The sequence below is a fragment of the Zootoca vivipara genome, chromosome 6 (assembly GCF_963506605.1).
Source record: "Zootoca vivipara chromosome 6, rZooViv1.1, whole genome shotgun sequence".
In the NCBI taxonomy this organism is placed as follows: domain Eukaryota; kingdom Metazoa; phylum Chordata; class Lepidosauria; order Squamata; family Lacertidae; genus Zootoca; species Zootoca vivipara.
The window spans coordinates 21,465,834-21,491,190 of NC_083281.1; the positions used below are offsets into that span (position 1 = coordinate 21,465,834).

The window sequence follows — 25,357 nt, forward strand, 5'->3', positions numbered from 1 at the left end:
TCTAGAATACCCCATTTCATTCCCCGCCCTGTTTTCCATTTTTCTTTCTTTTCCAACAAACAACATTAGGTGGCTTAGTCCTCATGGCATTTTTTGCTGCCTTTGGTTATTTTTAAATAAAGATTTGGCATAGTTATGCAAACCTCAGAATTCCTCCAAGCACTTCCTCTCGTTTTCCCAGTGGCAAATATAAAGTTTACAATAGGTGTGGTAGGGTGTGTTGTTTTTTTACAATGAGTGAAACAACCATAAAATAAATGCAGGTTAAAGTCCGAATTGGATTTCCACATGACATCAAAGTGGCTTGTCCTTCTGGGAACAACACGCAGAGGGATAATATTAATAATAAGGCCCAACGATTAGATTTTTGAAGAGAGGAAGCAACAGATCATTCTAAATAAAAGCATGAAACAGGTAGTCCCGAAAAGAAGCATGATGTTGCGGACCATACGTTTTGTATTAACTGAAAACAGTTGAGTTTTTTAGTGTTTAATTTTGTGTGTGTGTGTGTTTGCCATGTCAGGCAGGCACCATTTGTTCTGTCTCAAGCACCATATTAAGGGCCTTACACAGAAAGGAGTGAAGCCATTCAGAGCTAGGAAGAGAAATGGCCTGCAGATTTCCCTCAGATTCATCCTAGCTCTGCCTTAATTTGAACATTTCGTGGGTCAAACTGGCATGTGGCTCTTCCAGGCAATTTATTCATGTTCCTCTTGCCTGAGGGAGATAATTTGTGGACGTGGGAGGAGGCTGAGAAATCTCCGAAATCTCGCTTTGAGGCCCACTTATAAAATCCCAGACACCCACCCCTTTGAGCAGAGAACACTGACAGACATGTTCTCTTCACGGAGAGCTGAACGAACCAAGCTGCCTATATTTATTCCACATCTTTCTTTCTTTTTATCTATTTCCTTCCCTTTTCTTGTCCACTTCATGTAATTCTGAAGCAACAAATAAATCAGGAGAGGGCTGTGTGAGGGTTCGCCCCAGAGTCTAGTCAGGTGTGAGGGAGAGAGGGCTTGGCCCCGGTCTCAGCTAGCACAGAAAGGCCTCCGCAGGATTTCCCCCCTCGCACAGATTTGTTTTTCTCTTCTTCCTCCTCCTCCTCCGTTTCTCATTAACTTGACAACTGTTTTTATTTGCTGGCGTCAGGCGCAGCTTGCTGGCACCGCTCACTGTGGCTCCCTTGGGTAAAAGGGCACCCAGGCAAGCGAGGCGAGGCAGGACAGGGGCGGCCTCTTGCAACCGAAAGGCGCTAAAGGCCTGCTCTGCTAGGGAGCTGAAACAGGAGGTTTATTAACAAGGCTCTTCTCACAACAAAGGGAATATAGCCACAGCTATGCCTTTTATCAAAGGAGGTGCGATTTTGAGGCTCCGAGTTAGCCCACATTGGCCATACAATTTTCACTTCTCCACCCCAGTAATATTGTTTGCAGTAGTTTAAGGAATTTTTAAAAGTGCTCTTGGGGATAGATTTAAATGCGGAACAAAGCTTGCTACTTTTGGGTGCTGCACTGGTAAAATTGAGGCAGAATGAGCCAGACGTCAAAGAGTTCATAGCTGTGACTATAGTATAGTCCTGGCCATCTGCTCCCATCTTGGTAATTATTTCAGTTATTAGAAAGGCAGAGTTGGAAAAACAGGCCCACAGTGCCTAACGGTCATTGAAGTTCCTTATTCTCCAAATAGTAAATTCAATTTCACATATAAATTAAGATTGCAAGGCCATGATTATTATTGTTTCAGCAAAATGGCTTCCCCTATTAGTCTACTGGAAAGGCAGATTAGCTGCTGCTCTCTGCTGTCTTCAGAAGCCTTCGCCCCAATACACAGACACAACACACATTTTTTTAAAAAAAACTGAAGGCAAAATTTATTTTAAGTCTGCTCAGGTACGCAACTCGGCCTTCAGAAACGTCTGGATGAACTTTAGCCATAATTTCTTTAAATAAATTTTTTTATTAAATTTTCAACAAAAACAACAACGAAAACACTGACAATAACAACCACAAACAAAGAAAAATATGCACAAAAACAATATCAAATCCATAAAATGGGATTCTCCACCCCTGGCTTCCCTCCCACCCACCCCCAGTTTGTTATTACTATTTACCTCAGATTTCCTGTACTATTTCTAAAATTACAAGTGTTTTTTAAAATCCTTCCAATGTATTAACAAACTTTAGCCATAAATTTTAGTGTTTCTGTTTTAGTTATGGACAGAGCACACAAACTATGAACGATCCACAAAGGTTTTGAATGGGTGGCAGGACAGAATGCAAGGGGCTCCAGACCCATTGGGAAAAACCTCTATGGAGACAATGCACAGCCACTTCTGATCTGCAGGGCTAAATGATCTGACTGCAGCCACTTTTCCTTCATTCCATATCAGTGAATAGAGCTGTGAACAGTCTGTTTCCTCCACTAGAAACCGGGTAAGGAGGATTCAATCAGGGAAACCCTTTGCGAAGGAAACACAATCTTTCTGTGCTGCATTTTTAATGCTTATTGTTTTGATCTTTTCACTTGCCAGCCTCCTTGGGAGAACTCATTCATAAAGGCAGGACGATAAATAATTACAATGAAGGTATAAATAAGTAAAAAAAATGTAATGCCACCCCCACCCCCACGGTTGCATACAAGAAGGCTGAGGGCCAATTTTTTGCCAGGGGCAGCAAAATATTTTGAGCCATCCCTGTTAGGCGGACTTCCTCCTGTGCCACTTCCTGCAGCAAACTCCCAGAGAACATCTCTCAGAGGCTGCTAGTATGTGCAGCCATTGCTGCTGTGCTGTATTCTGTGTCCCTGCTGAATAGGAATCAGCCAGTCGAGCATTTTTATTGCGTCATCTAAATAAAGGTCATTCCAGTTATCCCTAGAGACAGGTAGAATAGGAACAGCAGTGTCTGGAAATGGTGCCAGCTAGTACTGGCAGGTTGTTCTCCAAACAGGTGCTGTTTGTACAATTGATTTATTTCCTTCTTCCTAGTGCTGAGCCCTGAGAATGAATAGAAAGTTTGATCCTGGTCTCAGCCGTGGCTCAAACTAAACTCTGAGGGCACTTCTGCTAATTTTCTGAGTCCTGCCCTCTCTGTCTACAGTTTAAAATGAATTTATTATTTCCTTCCTGCCCTGTGCCTGTGCCTGTCGGTACTGTAAAGCTGCTTCTCATTTTCATTTCACTTCTAATTTGTATACCGCCTTTTTATATTACTCTACACAAGTATATTACTATACAACAAAGATTGCACACCTTATGACAATCTGATCCTATACAAAAATGTCATGATGAAAGCCTAACTTTAAAATAAACAACTTATATCAAATAAACTAATATTCAATCATCCATTAGAATATAATAATAGCACACAATGAAATATCAGCAGATAATAATTAAACAGAAATTCACTCTTAACAATTACAATAAATAATTTCCAAACTATAATCAACAGAAATAGCAAGTCACAGTGCATAAAATAACACATTACAAATTGCGTTTGCCAGTAAGTTGCGTTGTGGCCCATTTCAACGACAGGCTATAGTTCAACAAGATAAAGGTGCATGCTTTAAATACGGAAGTTTCTGGATTCTGTGCCTCGCACCTCAAGTGAAAGGTTATGGAAAATACCTCTGCCTGAGATCTTGGAGACCTATTACCAGTCGCATTCAATAGTACTGTGTTAGCTGGACAAGTGGTCTCACTTAAATAGCTTCCTCTTGTATGCTACTGAGGCATTGCTCTTCCACAGCTAGCTGGAAATGGAATTAAAATAGGTGGTGCTTCATACTGTGGCATTTTGTATCCAGCAATAGTTGTCCATATGGCCAGGATTGTTCTATAACGTCTACTCACAAAAGCATCCTATTCAAGAAAGGCCCCCTTAAAAGCCTTGGTTATATGTTATCCACACCAGGCATCATGTTTAGGCTGGAATTACATTTTATAGCAAGCTCCTGCTCATACCACCATATGTCAGGTTTGAAGACAACACAGAATACCCTGGGACACAACAATTCCCCATAAAAAGTGAGGGAGCAAAAGATGGCAACTCCTGGGGAAGGGACTAGCGTGGATGCAACCTCAGTGTAATTCCAGAAGTTGTTGAGCAGGGCCCTATAGGAGCTGCACAGAAATTGACTGAAGGGGGGGGGTCCTGGGATCTCATTTTGCAAGCAGAAAGCAGAGGTGCCACAAAGGGGAAGGATGCGTACCAAGGTGACAATGACGAAAACCAGCAGCCTGCAGCTAAGACTCATCACTGTAGATCTGTATGGAGATACACCAAGCTTGTTGTCATAACATCTGAGGTGAGATGCACAGGTCCCTAGGATGCCTGTCAAGGAGGTGCAAATAGACCCAGGTGAAGAGATAAGTCCTAGCAAGATTCTCTCTTAGCACTGTTCTATTTACTTGTGTCTGTCACCTTTCCCTGGAACATCAGGGGGCTAAAAAATTCCCTGTCTGTCTGGCTCCATCTTGTTCTGGTGAAGGAATCTTTCATGTTGCGAAGGGATGGGAGGGAATCTCAGTCGCCTGCTGGAATAACAACATGGTAGCTTCATCTGTTTGCCTCAGTTGGACCCGAAACACCTGAGATCCAGCCAAAAACAAGAGTTTACAATGAGCATTCTGACATCCAACTCAGCTGTGCAGCTATTGGAGAGCCTGCTATTGTCTATACTTGGTTTATCAATGGGACAGAACATTCTGTCGGATCCCAACTGCTTATCCGAGACATTTCCGTGGAGCAGTCTGGGACGTATCTCTGCAAGGCGATGAATAAAGTGACTCGTGACCAGAAAAACACCACCTTGGAAATTGAGGTGGTGGGTGAGTAGTTCAAGAATGGCTATCTGTTGCCACTATTCAAGGAATATGATCTGCTCCGGCCTGTTTACTGATTACACCCTGCTGTCAATTTGGGTTGATGAAGCTTTCTCTTTATATCTGATTTTGGACCTCCAGGTCTTAGCTTGTTGTCTCTCATGCTGTGATCCCACTGTGCTTTCATCCAGTGGCTGACTCTTGTTTGTTTTGTTTCCATGTCCTTTCTTCCTTAGGGTGTGTCCAAGCCAGCATTCTTGATGCATTGGATTTTTCATCTTGCCTATGACCATTTGCTTTTTTTTGGTATGCTGTCACTCTTTTCCTTTGGGGTGCCAAAGTTTTCCTAGATGTCTTCCCACTTCCTCTGATATCAACAGGAAGTTTGCACATGCCACTAAGCCTCTCCAGTTTTCGTTTCCAAGCTGGTTTTTTTGTGGAGTCAGGATGGAATATGGTGCTGATTTTTAGCCACAAAATCTCAGTTCTTTGTGAGATGTTACCTTCTGTCTTAAATCTCTGGGGAGCAAATTATCAACTGATAGTACAACATTCCCTGGCAATGATTTTTCCAATGGTCTCTTCCTTTGTCTGTCTGGGCCCAGTGCCTGTTTCTCTTAATATTGGTTCTTTTCCAAATTGATCAAAATCCAGCGCTTTTCACTACACGAAACATGGAGCCCTTTTGCAACTTTTCTTTCTCAACAGGAGAGGTATGTAATGTGGCCATTTCTGGCCCCTCTAATGCCACAGAAAATGATAATGTCACTTTGACCTGCACTGCTGCTGGCACCAATGTTTCGTATTACTGGCTGAATGGAAGCCAGCTGATTGAAGAAGGAGGTCATATCTCTTTAGATGACAACAACCAGAAACTCATTCTCAACCCAGTCACCAGGAATGATTCTGCCTACTACACCTGCTTTGGGAACAACAGCTTCTCTGAACATTCCAGTGAGCCACATTGGCTGCAAATCTTCTGTAAGTCTAGACTGACTATGTGGGCAATGGCAGGCAACTGGTGTCCCATAGTCCAAACCAAGCTGCAGTCAATCATAGGTTACCCCATCACATTCTACCTTCTGTAGCAGACAGAAGTGGCTCTTTTAGCCCTTATCACAGCTTGCTTCAGGAGGGAGAAGAAACTGCCAGGGTCTGTCCTGAACACACGTTTGCTACAGCCTCCCTCTTTTTCCTGAGAGCAGTGTTCTGCGGCTATCCATTGCAGCTAGCTGTGAGTATACTGCCTGCATGAAATGAAGAAGAGTAAGAGATTTGACCCACCCCTGGGACTCAACTATGAATTGGTCCACAGGTCTATCTTATTGCTAACCCCTAATCCTATTGTTATTGTTGGAGGTTTTTTTTCTATGCTCCATTTCATCCAAGAAAGCCCCCACCCCACCCCCAGACACTCTCCAAGTTCCCAAATAGAAATTTCAAATACAAAATACAACTTCCTTACGGAGTTGAAAGGGTTATTTTAGGTAACGTTGTGTGTAGGCTGCAGGGGACTTTGCCTCTTTGGGTTACCCCAACAAAAGACATAGAGAAAACTGAAATAATCATTGGTTTTCACTACATCTGTCTTTTGATCAATAGGCTGATTGAAATATCATCTGCATCCTGATCAGGTTTCTGCTCCTCTGTAGATTAATACCAAAGGAAAGGCTCAAGAGTGGGTAGTGAGTGATTTACCCTGAGGTCCATACTCTTTGCATCTAAAAGAGTCATCTATTACCTAGAGCCAATTCTAATGATATACTGTATATCTTCCCAAATACCCTAGAGGTCATATATTCATTCAGCATCCATTCCCAGGGTGAGGCATCCATTTTTCTCCAGGTCAATAAGATCGCATGGGGACAACATATTGCAAAAACAAAGGTTCCAAGGGCTCTGTGTTTTGGCATCAGTGTAGTAACAACTGAGTAGCACCCTTACTACTAGCACAGCCTGGCCCTTTCCAACATGTGGCTTTCCTATATTTACTTCAGACGGGCCTGACAACCCCACAATCGACCCTCAGGAGCCAGTTTATAGAGACCAATCCACCCTTAACCTCTCGTGTTCTGCCAACTCCAACCCACCTGCCAGTTATTCTTGGTATCATAATGAGAATCTTCTGGAAGCTCAGAACGAGTCCCAACTCCTGATCTTGCATCTTTCTCTAAATGATGCCGGCAAATATACTTGTAAGGCCACCAATGACGTCACCGGCCTTTTCAGACACACCAGCCTGGAGATCAGCGTCCTGGGTGAGTAGCTTGAATGGCCAGGCTGGATCCTAGGCTAACGTGCACCTTCCTGTGGCTGATAAGACTGTCCTTGCAGTCACTGCTTCATCTGTACAATGGGGACTTGATTGCGCGAACTCTGTCCCATGGCCATTTTGGCTTCCAGAATGCATTCCTCGTATTCTTGTCTCCTCACTGTCCCTTTGCAGTAGCCATGGCGATCACTCCACTTCAGTTCTTGATGTACCATGAACTTTCTCTTCTTCAGGTCAAATCCAGTTCTTGATCTTGGAGTCTCTATGTCTCCCACCCTGTTTTTGAACTCACACTACTATTTCCTGTCAATGAATCCACTCAGATAATGGACAAAAATTGTGCAGACATTCCTGCCAGTTCTCCTTTGTGTGTCCTCTCTTCAACAACCTTCCTTCTAGACCTTCTGTTGTGATGGTTCACGTTGGCAAGCATTTTGCAATTATTCACTTGGTGCTTCAGGCCCTGAACTGATTCTTTCATTCCAGATGCCTGTCTTCCTTAACTTTGTCCAGTAGTACCTTAAAGACCAACTAAGTTTGTTCTTCGTATAAGCTTTCGTGTGCATGCACACTTCTACAAAAGCTTATACAGTGGTATCTCCGGTTACGAACTTAATCCATTCTGGAGGTCTGTTCGTAACCTAAAACGGTTCTTAACCTGAGGCGCGCTTTCGGCAATGGGGCATCCTGCTTTGCACATGCCTCCAGCATGCGATTTCTGCTCGCATCCTGGGGCAAAGGTCGCAACCAGGAGCAGCTACTTCCGTGTTAGTGGACCTCGTAACCCGACGTGAGCGAAACCAGAAGCGTTCACAACCAGAGGTACCACTGTACCCAGAACAAACTTAGTTGGTCTCTAAGGTGCTACTGAACTTTTTATTATTATTATTATTATTATTATTATTATTATTATTATTATTATTTCGACTGTGTCAGACCAACACTGCTACCTACCTGAATCTATAATTCCTTAACTTTGTTCCACTTGGGCTTAATCTTGGTTTTCTATAGAAGGTCATCTTTGTTCCAAAAGCTGGATCAGAAGATTCTCCACTAATTTGTACTGATCCATAAATAACACATCACAAAGGAGCAAACTGTTCTTTTTTCTCTGTTGCTGAACCTTTAGATTTATTCACACCATTTCCTTTAGTGTAGTGACCATTTTTCATTAAAAAATGCATCTTTTTCTGGGAAGAGCAGGTTTTTCTTTTTCTTTTTTAAAGGACTGCATGTTTACTCCAATAGATTTGATGCAGTATGGAGGGGTTACTTAGAACTGGAATCATGAAGAATCCAGTGCTAGCTTCTGTTGAAATAAACTAGCAGAAAGATCTATCAAGGTGTCTGTGGCGGATGGGTTCACAAATGCAAAAGTGTAATGCATTCTGCCTTCATTTAAATACAATCAAGGCAGAAAACAGAATAAAATTTCTATGTAAACTTGTCAGAAGAAAGTTTTACCATGTTATTTGCAGATCATAGAATGCAGTGCAGTATCTCTCTGCTTGAAATACAAATGCATCTGCAAACACTCTTGTGGAACATTTCTATATTTCATACCTTGAATATCCAGAGATATCTCACTGAGACTCAGAACTGATGCCTTTATAGGCAGAAGGCATTTGAATACCTTCTCATCGGCCTGCCTCCATTGTTGCCTTAAGTCCTTTTTCTCATGGTGTGTTGCACATTCCAAATCACAAACTGTCAGTCAATTGACTATTGCTATTCTTTGTGGTCAATTTCATTTTTAGGATCCTAAAGTTTTCCTAGATGTCTTTCCACTTCTGATGTCAACGGGAATGTTCTACCTGTCACTAAGCCTTTAAATTTCCTTTATAATTGCAAAGCCAGTTTTCATTTCACTGCCTTTTCAAGCTGTTTTTTTTTGGAATATGGTGCTGATTGTTAGCCACAAAATCTCAGTTCTTTATGAGATGTTACCTTCTGTATTAAATCTCCTCTGGGAAGCAAAGTCTCAACTGGTAGTATAACACTCCCCCGGCATTGATTTTTCCAACAGTCTCTTCCTTTGTCTGTCTGGGCCCAGTGCCTGTTTCTCTTAATATTGCTTCTTTTCCAAATTGATCAAAATCCAGAGCTATTGCACTACAAGAAACATGGAGCCCTCTTGAAAGTTTTCTTTCCCAACAGGTGATGTATATAATGTGGCCGTTTCCGGCCCCTCTAATGCCACAGAAAATGATAATGTCACTTTGACCTGCACTGCTGCTGGCACCAATGTTTCATATTACTGGCTGAAGGGAAGCCAGCTGATTGAAGAAGGAGGTCATATCTCTTTAGACAACAACAACCAGAGGCTCATTCTCAACCCAGTCACCAGGAATGATTCTGCCTTCTACACCTGCTTTGGGAAAAACAGCTTCTCTGAAAATTCCAGTGAGCCACATTGGCTTCAAATCTTCTGTAAGTCTAGACTGACTATGTGGGCAATGGCAGGCAACTGGTGTCCCATAGTTCAAACCCAGCGGCGGTCAATCATAGGTTACCCCATTGGCTCTTTCAGCCCTTATCACAGCTTGCTTCAGGAGGGAGAAGAAACTGCTAGAGTCTGTCCTGAGCACACGTTTGCTATAGCCTCCCTCTTTTCCTGAGAGCAGTGTTCTGTGGCTCTCCATTGCAGCTAGCTGTGAATATATTGGCTGCATGAAATGAAGAAGAGTAAGAGATTAGACCCACACCTGGGACTCAACTATGAATTGGTCTGCAGGTCAATCTTATTGCTCACCCATAATCCTATTTGGCAGTAGGCCTAGTTGATATATCATCCAAAACTGGTTTGAAGTCCATATTGTGATATTGGTTTCATAATTTCTGACCTGGCAATATATCATGAAGCATGGTGTGTGCTATGTAGAGATCGCAATGTGGAAAAAACTGTGAAGCCAGCCAATGCTTCTCTCGATTCCTGCAGCCCTTTTTCACTCTGCCATCTCAGCTCTCCCCTGCTTCATGCGGGGTCAGTGAATCACAAGAGCAGCCACCGGCAAAAAGCGTGATCCAGGAAAAACCGTGAAGCCAGCCAAAGCTCTATCCTTATTTCAGATATGTTTAGCTGGTGATACAGCACAATGTTGAAAACCAGATATCTCCCATCCCTAGTGGGCAGTGGGCCGTGTTCTGTGTCTCTTCACTGCAGCTAACTATGAGTATAGTGGATGCAAGAAGTGGAGAAAGGAAAGAGATTTGACCCACACTTTGTACTCTTCCCTGAATTGGCTCCCAAGTCATCTCATGGCTAAAACCTAATCCAATTTTAAAGAGTTTTTAATGCTCCCTTTCGCCAGAAAATGCCCCCCTATGGATGCTCACAAAGTGCACAAATAGAAATATCAGATAGGGTTGAATGGGGTTTTGATCTGATCCTGTGTGCAGCATGCAAGGGATTTCATTCATTTCCCAATGGCTACAGAGCAGTAACTGAACCTTGAAAGCCTAGTGGCCAGTAGGGAGGAATACTATAGAATGGATCAGGTAATAGTTGCCTTGGGTCACCCAAACCTGCGACAAACTTGGCTCGCTGCCACATCCAGCTTGGACAATCCCAACAAAAGTTGTGGAGAAAACAGAGAAAACTGTTTGGTTTTACTGTATCTGTCCCTTCGAGCAATGGGCTGATTGGAATATTATCTGCATCCTGATCAGCTTTCTGCTACTCGGAAGATAAATACTAAATGAAAGGCTCAGGAGTGGGTATTTAGTGTTTCCAACCCCTCTTCCCCAAACTCAGATCCTTAGCAACTAAAAGAGTCAGGAAAAACCTAGAGCCATCCTGACAATATATTATATGTTTTTCCAAGCAACCCTGAGGTGCTATATTCACTGAGCATCCATCCCAGGGATATTTCTCCAGGGTAGTAATGTTGCCTGGGGACAGCAGGTTGCAAAAACAAAGGTTCCAAGGGTTCTGTGTTTTGGCATCAGTGTGGTAACAACTGAGTAGCACCCTTCCTACTAGCACAGCCTGACCCTTTCCAATATGTGGCTTTCCTATATTTGCTTCAGACGGGCCTGACAACCCCACAATCGACCCTCAGGAACCAGTTTACATAGAGCACTTCCCCCTTAACCTCTCGTGTTCTGCCAACTCCAACCCACCTGCCAATTATTCTTGGTATCATAATGAGAAACTTCTGGAAGCTCAGAACGAGTCCCAACTCCTGATCTCGCATCTTTCTCCAAATGATGCCGGCAAATATACTTGTAATGCCACCAATGATGTCACCGGCCTTTTCAGGCACACCAGCCTGGAGATCAGCGTCCTGGGTGAGTAGCTTGAATGGCCAGGCTGGATCCCAGGCTAACGTGCGCCTTCCTGTGGCTGATAAGACTGTCCTTGTAGTCACTGCTTCATCTGTACAATGGGGACTTGATTGTGCGGACTCTGTCCCGTGGCCATTTTGGCTTCCAGGATGCATTCCTTGTATTCTGTCACCTCACTGTCCCTTTACAGTATCCATGGTGATCACTCCAGTTCCTGAAGTACCATGAAGTTTCTCTCCTTCGGGTCATATTCAGTTTTGGTTTTTTTTTTGTAGTCTCTGCTCTTACCATATTTCTGGACTCACTACTCTTTTTTTCTGTCGATGAAAACACCCAGATAACATACAAAAACTGTGCCAAAGTTCCTGGCATTTCTCTTCCTCTGTGTGCCCTGTCTTCAATAACCTTCTTTCTAGAAATTTGATTCATGTGGTGGTTCAAGTTGGCAAGGATCCCGGAATGGACCCTTTCCTTCCAGATACCTGTCTTCCTTAAATTGATTCCACTTTGGCTTTATCTTGGTTCTCCATGGATGGTCATCTTTGTTCCAAAGACTGAATCAGAAGATTTTCCACTGATTTGCATTGAAACCATAAATAACACATCCACAAAGGAGCAAACTCTGTTCTTTTATTCTCTGTTGTTGAAGCTTCAGATTTCATCACACCAGTTCCTTCAGTATAGTGACGGTTTTTCATACATAAATATTTCTTTCTCGTCAAAATGAAGGTTCTTTCTTAAAAAAAGAAAAGAACTGCATGTTTACCCCAATAAATTTGATGTGGTATGAAAGGGGTACTTAGAGCTGGAATCATTAAGAATACAGCGCTAGCTATCAATAAATCATGATGTCAGTGAGGGATATGTTCTATGTAAACTTGCCACAAGCAATATTTACCATGTTAATTGCAGATCATAAGATGTAGTGCACACTCCGTACATGAATATCAGTATTTACTTGCTCAAATATAAATGCAACTAGACACACAGTCTTGTGGAACTTTTTTATATTTCATACATTGAATACATAGAAATATTGTCACTGAAAGTCATAGCTCATGCCTTTGTAGGGAGAAGGTATTTGAAAACCTTCTCATCTGCCTCTATCCATTGTTGCCTCAGTCCTCACATTTCCTCATGGTGTGTTGCACATTCCAAGTCACAAACTCTCAGTCAATGGACCATTGCTGTTCCTTGTAGGCAGTTAATCTTTTCCGGGTTCCAAAGTTTTGCTACCGGTAGATGTCTTCCCACCTCCTCTGATATCAACTGGAAGGTTGCACCTGTCACTAAATCTTTATATTTCCTTTATGATAACAGAGCTTATTTTCGTTACACTGTCTTTTAAAGTTGGGGTTTTTTTGGGGGGGGTGAGAATATGGCTCTGATGTTTGGCCACAAAATCTCAGTTCTTTGTGAAGTGCTACCTTCTGTCTTAAATGTTGTCGAGGAAGTAAACTGTCAACTGGTAATACAACGCTCCCCCGGCATTGATTTTCCCAACCATCTCTTCCTTTGTCTGTCTGGGCCCAGTGCCTGTTTCTCTTAATATTGCTTCTTTTTAAAATTGATCAAAATCCATGGCTATGGCACTACAAGAAACATGGAGCCCTTTTGAAAGTTTTCTTTCCCAACAGGAGAGGTATATAATGTGGCCACTTCCGGCCCCTCTAATGCCACAGAGAACAGTATTGTCACTTTGACCTGCACTGCTGCTGGCACCAATGTTTCGTATTACTGGCTGAAGGGAAGCCAGCTGATTGAAGAAGGAGGTCATTTCTCTTTAAACAACAACAACCAGTGGCTCATTCTCAACCCAGTCAACAGGAATGATTCTGCCTACTACACCTGCTTTGGGAACAACAGCTTCTCTGAAAATTCCAGTGAGCCACATTGGCTGCAAATCTTCTGTAAGTCTAGACTGACTATGTGGGCAATGGCAGGCAACTGGTGTCCCATAGGCCAAACCCAGCTGCAGTCAATCATAGGTTACCCCATCACATTCTACCTTCTGTAGCACACAGAAGTGGCTCTTTCAGCCCTTATCACAGCTTGCTTCAGGAGGGAATAGTAACTGCCAGAGTCTTTCAGGAGCACACGTTTGTAATAGCCTCCCGCTTTTTCTGAGAGCAGTGTGGTTCTCCATTGCAGCTAGTTGTGAATATACTAGCTGCATGAGGTGAAGAAGAGTAAGAGATTTGACCCACACCTGGGACTCAACTATGCATTGGTCCACAGGTCAATCGTATTGCTAACCCCTAATCCTATTGCTATTATTACAGGGGGTGTTTCTATGCTCCAATTCAGCCAAGAAAGGCCTCCCCCCAGCCTACCCTGGACACTCTCCAAGTGAACAAATAGAAATTTCAAATAAAAAATACTACTTCCTTATGGAGATGAAAGGGTTTCTTAGTTAACCTTGTGAGTAGCATTCAGGGGACTTTGCTCATTTTCCAAAGGCCATAGAGGTGTAACTGAAGCTTGAAAGTCTAGTGGCCAATAGGGAGGAATACTATAGAAGGGATCCAGTGTTAGTTGCCTTGGGTCACGCAAATCTGTCAGGAATGTGGCTCACTGCCACACCCAGTTTCAACAATCCCAACAAAAGTTGTGGAGAAAACAGAAAGAACTGTTTGGTTTTCCTGCATCTGTCCCTTTGATCAATGGGCTGATTGGAATATTATCTGCATCCTGATCAGCTTTCTGCCACATGAAAGGCTAAATAATGGGGATTTAGCATTCACACACCCCAAGCTCAAACTCTTAGGGTCCTGATATTCTTCCAAACAACCCTGAGGTGATATATTCACTGAGCATCCAATCCAAGGAATATTTCTCCAGGTCAATAAGATCGCATGGTGACAACATTTTGCAAAAATAAAGGTTCCAAGGGCTCTGTATTTTGACATCAGTGTAGTAACAACTGAGTAGCACCCTTACTACTAGCACAGCCTGGCCCTTTCCAACATGTGGCTTTCCTATATTTCCTTCAGACGGGCCTGATAAACCCACAATCGACCCTCAGGAGCCAGTTTACATAGAGCACTTCCCCCTTAACCTCTCGTGTTCTGCCAACTCCAACCCACCTGCCAGTTATTCTTGGTATCATAATGAGAAACTTCTGGAAGCTCAGACTGAGTCCCAACTCCTGATCTCACATCTTTCTCCAAATGATGCCGGCAATTATACTTGTAATGCCGCCAATGATGTCACTGGCCTTTTCAACCAAACCAGCCTGGAGATCAGCATCCTCGGTGAGTAGCTTGAATGGCCAGGCTGGATCCTAGGCTAAAGTGTGCCTTCCTGTGGCTGATAAGACTGTCCTTGCAGTCACTGCTTCATCTGTACAATGGGGACTTGATTGTGCGGACTCTGTCCCGTGGCCATTTTGGCTTCCAGGATGCATTCCTCGTATTCTGTCACCTCACTGTCCCTTTGCAGTATCCATGGCGATCACTCCAGTTCTTGAAGTACTCTTCTTCAGGTCAAATCCCGTTCTTGGTCTTGGAGTCTCTCTGTCTTTTACTATATTTCTGGACTCACACTAGCTTTTTTCCTGTCAATGAAAACACCCAGATAACAAAAAAATGTGCCTCTCTCATCTGACTCTATCCATTGTTGCCTCAGTCCTCACATTTCCTCATGGTGTGTTGCACATTCCAAGTCACAAACTCTCAGTCCATGGACCATTGCTGTTCCTTGTATGCAGTAAATCTTTTCCGGGTTCCAAAGTTTTGCTAGATGTTTTCCCACTTCCTCTGATATCAACTGGAAAGGTGTACATGTCACTAAGTCTTTATATTTCCTTTATGATAACAGAGCTTATTTTCATTACACTGTCTTTTCAAGCTGGTTTTTTTTGGGGGGGGGGGCTTAGAATATGTCTCTGATGTTTGGCCACAAAATCTCAGTTCTTCGCGAAGTGCTACCTTCTGTCTTAAATGTTGTCAAGGAAGCAAACTGTCAACTTGGTAATACAACGCTCCGCCGGCATTGATTTTCCCAACCATCTCTTCCTTTGTCTGTCTGGGCCCAGTGCCTGTTTCTCTTAATATTGCTTCTTTTTTCAAATTGATCAAAATCCATGGCTATGGCACTACAAGAAACATGGAGCCCTTTTGAAAGTTTTCTTTCCCAACAGGAGAGGTATATAATGTGGCCACTTCCGGCCCCTCTAATGCCACAGAGAACAGTATTGTCACTTTGACCTGCACTGCTGCTGGCACCAATGTTTCGTATTACTGGCTGAAGGGAAGCCAGCTGATTGAAGAAGGAGGTCATATCTCTTTAGACAACAACAACCAGAGGCTCATTCTCAACCCAGTCAACAGGAATGATTCTGCCATCTATACCTGCTTTGGGAACAACAGCTTCTCTGAAAATTCCAGTGAGCCACATTGGCTGCAAATCTTCTGTAAGTCTAGACTGACTATGTGGGCAATGGCAGGCAACTGGTGTCCCATAGGCCAAACCCAGCTGCAGTCAATCATAGGTTGCTCCATCTCATTCTACCTTCTGTAGCAGACAGAAGTCGCTGTTTTAGCCCTTATCACAGCTTGCTTCAGGAGGGAATAGAAACTGCCAGAGTCTGTCAGGAGCACACGTTTGCTATAGCCTCCCGCTTTTTCTGAGAGCAGTGGGGTTCTCCATTGCAGCTAGCTGTGCATATACTGTACTGCCTGCATGAAATGAAGATGAGTAAGATATTTGACCCACACCTGGGACTCAACTATGCATTGGTCCACAGGTCAATCATATTGCTAACCCCTGATCCTATTATTATTATTACAGGGGTTTTTTTTTCTATGCTGCAATTCAGCCAAGAAAGGCCTCCCCGCAGCCCACCCTGGACACTCTCCAAGTGCCAAAATAGAAATTTCAAATAAAAAATACAACTTCCTTATGGAGATGAAAGGGTTTCTTAGCATGTGTGTAGCATGCAGGGGACTTTGCTCATTTTTCAAAGGCCCTAGAGCTGTAACTGGAGCTTGAAAGTCTAGTGGCCAATAAGGAGGAATACTATAGAAGGGATCCAGTGTTAGTTGCCTTGGGTCACCCAAATCTGTGAGGTATGTGGCTCACTGCCACACCCAGTTTCGACAATCCCAACAAAAGTTTTGGGGAAAACAGAAAGAACTGTTTGGTTTTACTGCATCTGTCCCTTTGATCAATGGGCTGATTGGAATATTATCTGCATCCTAATCAGCTTTCTGCCACATGAAAGGCTAAATAATGGGGATTTAGCATTCACACACCCCAAGCTCAAACCCTTAGGGTCCTGATATTCTTCCAAACAACCCTGAGGTGATATATTCACTGAGCATACATTCCCAGGGATATTTCTCCAGGTTGGAATTCTTGCATGGGGATAGCAGGTTGCAAAAACAACTGTTCCAGAGGCTCTGTGTTTTGGCACCAGTGTAGTAGCAACTGAGTAGCACCTCTTCTAACAGCACAGCCTGACCCTTTCCGATATGTGGCTTTCCTATATTTCCTTCAGACGGGCCTGATAAACCCACAATCGACCCTCAGGAGCCAGTTTACATAGAGCACTTCCCCCTTAACCTCTCGTGTTCTGCCAACTCCAACCCACCTGCCAGTTATTCTTGGTATCATAATGAGAAACTTCTGGAAGCTCAGACTGAGTCCCAACTCCTGATCTCACATCTTTCTCCAAATGATGCCGGCAAATATACTTGTAAGGCCACCAATGATGTCACCGGCCTTTTCAACCACACCAGCCTGGAGATCAGCGTCCTGGGTGAGTAGCTTGAATGGCCAGGCTGGATCCTAGGCTAACTTGCGCCTTCCTGTGGCTGATAAGACTGTCCTTGCAGTCACTGCTTCATCTGTACAATGGGGACTTGATTGCGCGGACTCTGTCCCATGGCCATTTTGGCTTCCAGGATGCATTCCTCGTATTCTGTCACCTCACTGTCCCTTTGCAGTATCCATGGCGATCACTCCACTTCAGTTCTTGAAGTACTCTTCTTCAGGTCAAATCCAGTTCTTGGTCTTGGAGTCTCTCTGTCTCTCACCATATTTCTGGACTCACACTACTTTTTTTCCTGTCAATGAAAACACTGAAATAACGAACAAAAATTGTGCAGACAGTCCTGCCATTACTCCTCCTTTGTGTGCCTTGTCTTCAAGAACCTTCCTTCTAGAAATTTGATTGATGTGGTGGTTCAAGTTGGCACGGGTCCCTGCATGGACCCTTTCCTTCTAGTTGCTTGCCTTCCTTAACTTTGTTCCACTTGGGCTTTATCTTGGTCCTCCATCGATGGTCATCTTTGTTCCAAAACCTGGATCAGAAGATTTTCCACTGATTTGCACTCAAATCCCAAATAACTCATTCCCAAAGAAGCAAACTCTGTTCTTTTATTCTCTGTTGCCGAACCTTCAGATTTCATCATACCAGTTCCTTCACTGCTGTGGATTCCGTCTTCCTTGTGAAATGCATCAGAGATGGAATTGTAATTATTGTTTGCTGCAATTCTGTGTTTTTAGGTTATTTACTGTATCAACTATTTTCTTGTCCACTTGCCTTGTTCCATGTTGACATTCATCCCAGACTGGACATTCATTTTACACTGACAACCTTTTGCAACTGATAATGTTGAAGTGTTTCTATGTGCGCCCTCCTGTTCTTTGCATCTGCCAACTTGTTCCTTATTGCTGCAGAATTTAGTTTACTGAAGTTTCCTAATTGAAAATAAAGAAGAGTTTCACCTCTCAACGGCAAATGGATCACACTGCAGGACCTCTCCTTAAAGGACAGCCGGATATATTCAGCTTCCAAGATGCAGAACGAATAAACTACCCTGAAGAGGCCTACTTACTTCTCCACTTTTAACTTGGATAACACCATCATTCCCTCTACTTCTCTCTCTTTTCTCTCTCTCCCTCTACAGGATATGTCACTAATATCACCATCAGTGACTCTGGCAAGGCCATCGAGAATAGCACCACAGTTCTGAACTGCACCTCCGCAGGCACTAACGTTTCCTACTCTTGGTTAAGAGGGAACGAGAGCCTAGTGGTTGGAGAGCGCATTTCTCTGAGCAACAACAACCAGGTCCTCACATTCAGTCCAACGAGCCGGAATGACTCGGACAGCTACAGCTGCTATGGATATAACAGCTTCTCTAATGACAGCACCTCATACTTGCTGAATGTTCTCTGTAAGTCTGGTTCTACCGTTGAGGGAGGGTTGAAGCAGCACTGGGAGCGGAGCATGTGGAGGCTTGACTTAGGCCCTGAGAGTGCAAGACTATAACTTTTAAAGATGAGGATAGCTGGCAAGTAGATTCAATAAGACTGAAATACACAAAGGTAGAGAGACCCACCATGTCTCTCTGTGTGTCTCTGTTGTTTTTTAAACCCCCCCCCCACTTATTGCAGTGTAGTAATAATAATAATAATTAATAATAATAATAATAAATTTTATACCCCACCCATCTGTTTGGGTTTCCCCAGCCACTCCGGGCAGTTCCCAACAGAATATTATTATTATTAATAATAAAAGCGATAAAAGATCAAACATTAAAGACTTCCCTAAACACGGCTGCCCTCAGATGTCTTCTAAATGTCAGATAGTTGTTTATTTCCTTGACATCTGATGAGAGGGAATTCCACAGGGCGGGCACCACTACCGAGAAGGCCCTCTGCTTGGTTCCCTGTAACTTCGCTTCTTGCAGTGAGGGAACCACCAGAAGGCCCTCTGAGCTGGACCTCAGTGTTGAACGATGGAAGTGGGGACGCTCCTTCAGTATATCATAAAATATTTTGAAAGTACCATCAAAATCTCTCGGAGAGATAGAAGATCATTGTAGCGGCCCTTATTTGATCTAACCATACACTTGATTTCACACAGCACTGTCAAATCTTAAGAACCGCATCAGCCCCAAAGATAGTAAGTTGAAGTTCAGGGGTCTGCATCATATTGAGCGAGATCTGTGGCCCCTGTAATCCAGAGCCAATGAAACGTAATGATTAGAGTGTTAGGCTAGGACCTGGCAACCCAAGGTTCAAATTCCTACTCAGCCATGAAGCTGACTGGGTGACCTTGAAGCAGCCACTGTCTCTCATCCTAACCTCCCTCACAGGCTTGGTGTAGAATAATACAGAGGGGAGAACCAAGCAGACCCCCTTGAGCTCCCTGGAGGAAAAGGTGGGATATAAATGAGAAATCAGAATAAATGAATAAATAGAACTGCCTGGCCTGATTGGCAGCAAAGTAGCTGTCCAACATCGGAGGCAGATGCCATTTCTGGACTGCTGGAATCCTTCTCTGCAGATGGCAAGGACTAGATTTGTGGCCTAGTAAAGGCATACCATGTGCTTTAGCACATAGCTCCTTCCCAGTACGTATTGTGCAACTTCCTGTATGGTGACTGGCTGGCTGTGGTGTGATGTAAAAGTCTAGCCCTGCTGCTCAGAAGTTAGCTGAGGCAATACTCCTTCCTTGTCTCAGATTTCACACAGACACACACATTTTACTGACAAAACCTAAGAAACCAGAAGGAGCTATTTCTCCTTTCGAATGCTCAAACTGCAACTGCTGCACATCTGGGCACATTGGGCTCCTCCTTGAGTTTTGATGAGGGAGAGTTAAATAATACTGCTGCCTCTTGTGTTACCTCGGAGCTATTAAAGTGACAAGCACTATCTCCCAATCAAGACCTGCCACTCTTAAGCTTGCAATTCCTTCTTGTCCTTAAGCAAAGCCAGCCACCCAGCAAACTTCAGAAATCTTAGCTAATTGCTTTTTTTTTTTAAAAAAAAAAAAAAGGCCAGTCTCACTTTATAGTGTATTGTCCTGACGCACAGCTTTTCCATTTAATTGAGCGTATATGTTCCTCTTTTCATAAATTGCTCAAGAATAAGCCGCAACAAGTTCCCAAAGATACATTTAAAAACAGTGAACAAAATTATTGCCCACATCCTGCCCAGCTTGTTCAGCTTCCCATTTAAGGTTCACTGTTTCCTGCTTTCCTCTCTCTGATAATAGAGTCTGCAATATTGATTCCCAGATCACAAACCAGTTAATTGGAAGTCATGACTTCTACCAAGGATTTCCCCACAGTTTTGGGGAAATCCTGAGAATTCCTTTGTCAGGATTCCCAGAGAAATGTAAGCATGCTCTAAGTAAGTAAACTTATCCTGGATATGGAAGGGGCAGTCTAAACCTCCCAAGGCAGCTATTCTGCTGTCTCCGAACAAGCGCTTCTATCTGCAATTCAGCTTACTTCCAACTAAGAGAACAACATCACACTTCGCATGCCGAACACACAGGCATGTGCCGGTCAATCCGACTCACAATGCATTTTGCCAAAGGTGGCACCTGAGCCCTCCAGGATCTCGCTGGCTTCCCCCAACTTCTGACTCTCCTGTATTTACTCCAGATGGGCCTGATGACCCTGTAATTAGCCCCAGTGAGCACTATTACGCAGAGGGCTCCAACCTCACTCTCTCCTGCACTGCTGACTCCAACCCAGCTGCACAATACACCTGGAGTTTCAATGAGACATCAGACATGCAGTCCACCTCCCAGCTTTCTATCCACAATCTGCAGTTCAACCAAAGTGGGAATTACACCTGCAAGGCTTTCAACAATGAAACCAATGCTAACTCCTCCGCAAGCTGGAAGATCTGGGTACTAGGTGAGTATCTACAGGGTTACACGCATCCATGGCTTAGAAACGTGACTTCTAACTCACTGGCATTTCTTTTGCCATGCTGGTCGTTTATACTCCTGTCCCACTTCCTGTTCCCATGGGACTCTTCCTGGAGCCAAATCCAATGCCATCTTTTTGCCTCCTATTCTGTCATATTCTGCCTACCCAGCAGGCTCAGGTGCTCTTCTGTTAGTGATTAGTCTCTCACAGGATATTGCTTGACTCAGTGTCTCTTCGAATCAGTCACCTGTCAATGAAGACCTTCAAATCAAGATCACCAATGGAATCACCTTCTGTGGTGTTTTGCTGCCTTGGCAAACTTCTTGTATGTTTTCTGTTCATCTTATTCGCAAGACTCTGTCCTCTCCAGGATGCATCTCCTGAAACAGGATAAGAATCTTGATGCAACAGCTTACTGCTTCCCTTCAAAGGAATGGTGCTCACAGCCACTTGCTTCACTGTCTCTCCCTCTGGTGCCTTTTTGCAGTGACTGTAACTTCTATTTAGGACTGGCCACAAATCAAAGAAAACAAAAATATCTCTTGTCCGTGGAAATTGTCCATCTGTCCCCAGTCAGGGCCTTGTTCATCACCTGTCACTCAACACTTCTTTGGTATCTTTGAGGTCCTTCTTGTTCTTCTGTTGGTGAAAGCATTCGCATGGCTTTTAAACTACGTTTCTGTCCTCCTTGGAAGATTTCAAGGGAAGAGGGAGTCCTTGCAGGCAGACCTGCAACACCCTTCCCTGCATCTCTTCACCATTTGTTTCTTGATAACCCTCTGCCTCCTCGTTATTCTTTCCTTACAGCGGAAGTTTCTGACGTTACCATTACGGGTCTGTCGGAAACCATTGAGAACAAGTCACTGATTCTGACTTGCACCTCTGCTGGCAGCGAGGTCTCTTACTATTGGTTCAGAGGGAATCAGAGCCTGGAGGATGGAGGGCAAATATCGCTGAGTCACGATAACCAAACCCTCACAATAAACCCGGTCAACCGGTCTGATGCAGGTCCCTACACCTGCCTTGGAGTCAACAGAATCAGCAAGAACACCAGTACCCCCTTCGAACTGACAGTGTTCTGTAAGTGTGGCGCCAATTCTCAGTTCATCCCTTCTATCACCACCTCCCAGCTTCCCTCTCCCATGTATGTGCCTCCTAAAATCCGAATGAGGAATATATCATTCTTCAGTCCCTTGAGCCACCTCTTCAGCCCTTCACCATGATGCCCAACTTGTGATTCTCCTCTGTTTGCTCCAGATGGGCCTGATGATCCTGTAATCAGCCCCCAAAACAAAAATTACAGTACGGGATCCAGCCTCAACCTCAGCTGCAGTGCCGACTCTCACCCGCCACCTCAATACACTTGGATTTTTAAAGAGGAAACAATTGGGAACATCTCTGAGCTGTTGATCTCAAATCTGTCTCTCAACGACACTGGGAATTATACCTGCAGTGCTTTCAATGCTGAGACTAATCTCAGCAAAAACACAATCCTCCATGTTGAGGTGTATGGTAAGTATCTCTTCAGGGATCCCAGCTTGGTGTTTTCCGCTGTGGCACCAAATGCCACCAGTTTGTCTGCATTCTCTTTGGGGCAGCTCCCTATGCTGCCCACTGTCTCCTCATCTGTCCTTTCCAATGTCTATATTCATCAAGACTTCCATGAGTCTCTCAAGGAGAGATCAGGCTGGTCTGTAGCTTGAAACTTCCTATGCTGGGTGTGGCTATTACCCTGGATTATACTTGGTTTACAGGAACTTCCTTTATTTTCTACTCATTTTGCCTGATGCCTGCAGCGAATGGTCAGACAATACAAAAACCTGGAGTGTTAAATGATGACAAGAATCATGACTGGTGGTAGGGTGTTGCCGCCGCCGCCATTTTAATAACATATACACAGCTAACTTGCGCGTTGAAACATGCCACGTGGTCCTAACTTGATAGCCCAGAGTGCTAACTTGGGTATATTATATTCTGTCTACATCTGGGAAGGGGGATGGGGAATCCCATATAATGTTCCTTTGTGTACCATGCTTATTTAGATTAGGAATTGAGGAACCTTTCTTCTGTGGAGACTGAGTTGCTTTTCCTTAGGAGTAATCTCTTTGTAGCTGGGGCTGCTCTTTTCTTCCTCCCCACCCATCGGGCAGCAGGGGGAGGGAGAGCTTGAGCTTCTCAGAGGTCTGAACTGAGAGCTTTCAAAGCCCGCCCCCTTCCCTCCACACTTCTTCCATTAGCTGAGCACGATCTCTATTGGCTCACCACCCACCTCTGCCCTGCCTCCTTCTCTTCCTCTAGGCACACACCCACAAAATTCGGAGGAGGGCCACTTGCCTCCCACCCCAGATTTAGCTCTTTAGCATGTAAATTTCTTATGCAACATAGGCCGTGCTGGAATGTTAATGAGATTCTGTTAGCATAGCTTAGTGATGGGACTGTCACTTTGCATTGTGTATTGGAATGCTCTGTGCTATCCAAACTTCTAGGCCAGGGGTTCTGTGGACCACCCATGGCCTGCAAGCTTCATTCGGGTGTTCTGCAGCATGTTTGTGGGAAAACACCATTTGAATTCTATGTTAGTCGCCCCCTCCACCGACCACATTGAAAATTGCTGAGGGTCTTAGTGTCCAAAGCTTTCTCCACTTCTGTGATGAACTGGGAAAGAGTCACTCTGCGGCATGTGGAGTGAGTGCCATCAGCCTCAGCTTAGCCTGGTCTCTGTGCAAATCTTGGACCCCAAATACGAATGAGGCTTGTACTGGGATTCTGGCTATTTTAGGTGGGGAGGGAAGAAGCACTTCAGAGCATAATAGCATGGAGTATCAGAATAGTAACAGGAAGCAAACGGATCTGAAAAAGATCCAAGCCCTTGAGAAGACCTGCTCAGCGACTAAGCTAGGTTTAATTCTTTGTTTGCTGGAAGATCATATGCAACTGTTGCATTGCCCTTTGGGCAGTGCCAACTTGGCAGTTTTAAACCAGTGTGACTGGGATTCTTTATCCTGCTGTGCGCCTTCCAAGCATGCATTCAGTGCATAGGAGTTATGAATTCACAAATTTTGCATGAACCGTACACAAATACGCAACATTGTATTTGAGATTTCACCCTCTTGGAAATGGCAAGCATGATTATCCCCAGTTGGGGGTTCTCCCATAAAGAGAAACTGTTATCCCTACAAGTGCCAGATTCCAAAGCTTTTAAAAATGTTACTAGCCCTTACTACTGCAACAATATGTCTGGGAGTGTTTCGTAGATAGTTGCTGAAATTTCAGAAGCCAAGGGCGGTCACTACAGTAAAAGAATGGTTGCCAATGCCTGGGGTTTGTCCTTACACAGGAAAACATGAACCAAGAGATTATGCAGAGCAATACAAATGAAAGACTAAATTGTGGAAATCTGTGAAATAAGTTGAACCTGCATAATTTCTTTTATGCCGCAGAATTCAGAGTTTTTTTGGAGCAGAATTGGGATTCCCTAGGTAGATGTAGATTTTGTTTGTTTTGTTTGTTTTTAAAACATGGAGTACAAACAGCCCTGATTCTCGGGTAACTAATTTATGCTAAGTGATTATGCGAATGCCTCCTGTTAAGTTTCAGTTGGTTACTAGGTTAATGTGTCACAGCTCTGCTCAGGTTCAGAGAGTCCTGTATCAAGATCTGCTTCCAATCCCCACCATCCATTGAGTGTTGAAGTTGTTGCTGGCTGTTTCTCTTGGCCGCATTGTCACATGCCACCCAGAACTGTGAACCATCATCAGCTCCATTGCTGCTTCCTGGCAGATGAGATAAATGGCTGGCTAGATCGGAGGGAGGAGTCGGTCGGCAAAAGCCTGCTCTTTCACATCTTGTTTGCTCTGTAGAATTTGAAGATCACTTCTTTGTGCTTTCTCAGTCCACCCTTTCACAGCATCCATTGTCTATGAAAATGTGACGTTCCAGGTGTGTTTGTGTCCGTCAGGTTCTTTCAGCACAATGCATCTCAAATGCCTTTCTTTAATCTTAGTTTCAGCATTTCCTTATTATGCCAATAAAGCTCAACCCTTGAACTGAGATATGGCTTTCTCACCCTGGGGGATATCCTGGCTGACTGAGTCACCTCTCTCAGTGATAACAACTCTGTGTAATGCATCTGAGGTCTGTTCCTCATCTCTCTTATTCTCCCACCACCACCCTCCCACCCCACCTTTGTCTTATGCATCATCAGTATAACAAACTGTATATTCCTGCGTATAAGACTACTTTTTAACCCAGGAAAATCTTCTCAAAAGTCGGGGGTCATCTTATATGCCGGGT

General features: G+C 43.9%; 1 protein-coding gene across 4 annotated transcripts in view; it reads left to right on the plus strand.

The window, feature by feature from the left end:
* Nucleotides 1–25,357, plus strand: part of LOC118086118 (carcinoembryonic antigen-related cell adhesion molecule 5) — a 48,747-nt gene that overhangs the window by 7,877 nt on the left and 15,513 nt on the right. For all 4 annotated transcript variants that reach the window (XM_060275595.1, XM_035117393.2, XM_035117394.2 and 1 more), the window contains exons 3-6: nt 18,299–18,568; nt 20,792–21,049; nt 21,872–22,144; nt 22,322–22,576. In XM_060275595.1, the coding sequence (XP_060131578.1) occupies nt 18,299–18,568; nt 20,792–21,049; nt 21,872–22,144; nt 22,322–22,576 (1,056 nt within the window). The remainder of the gene's footprint in view (nt 1–18,298; nt 18,569–20,791; nt 21,050–21,871; nt 22,145–22,321; nt 22,577–25,357) is intronic.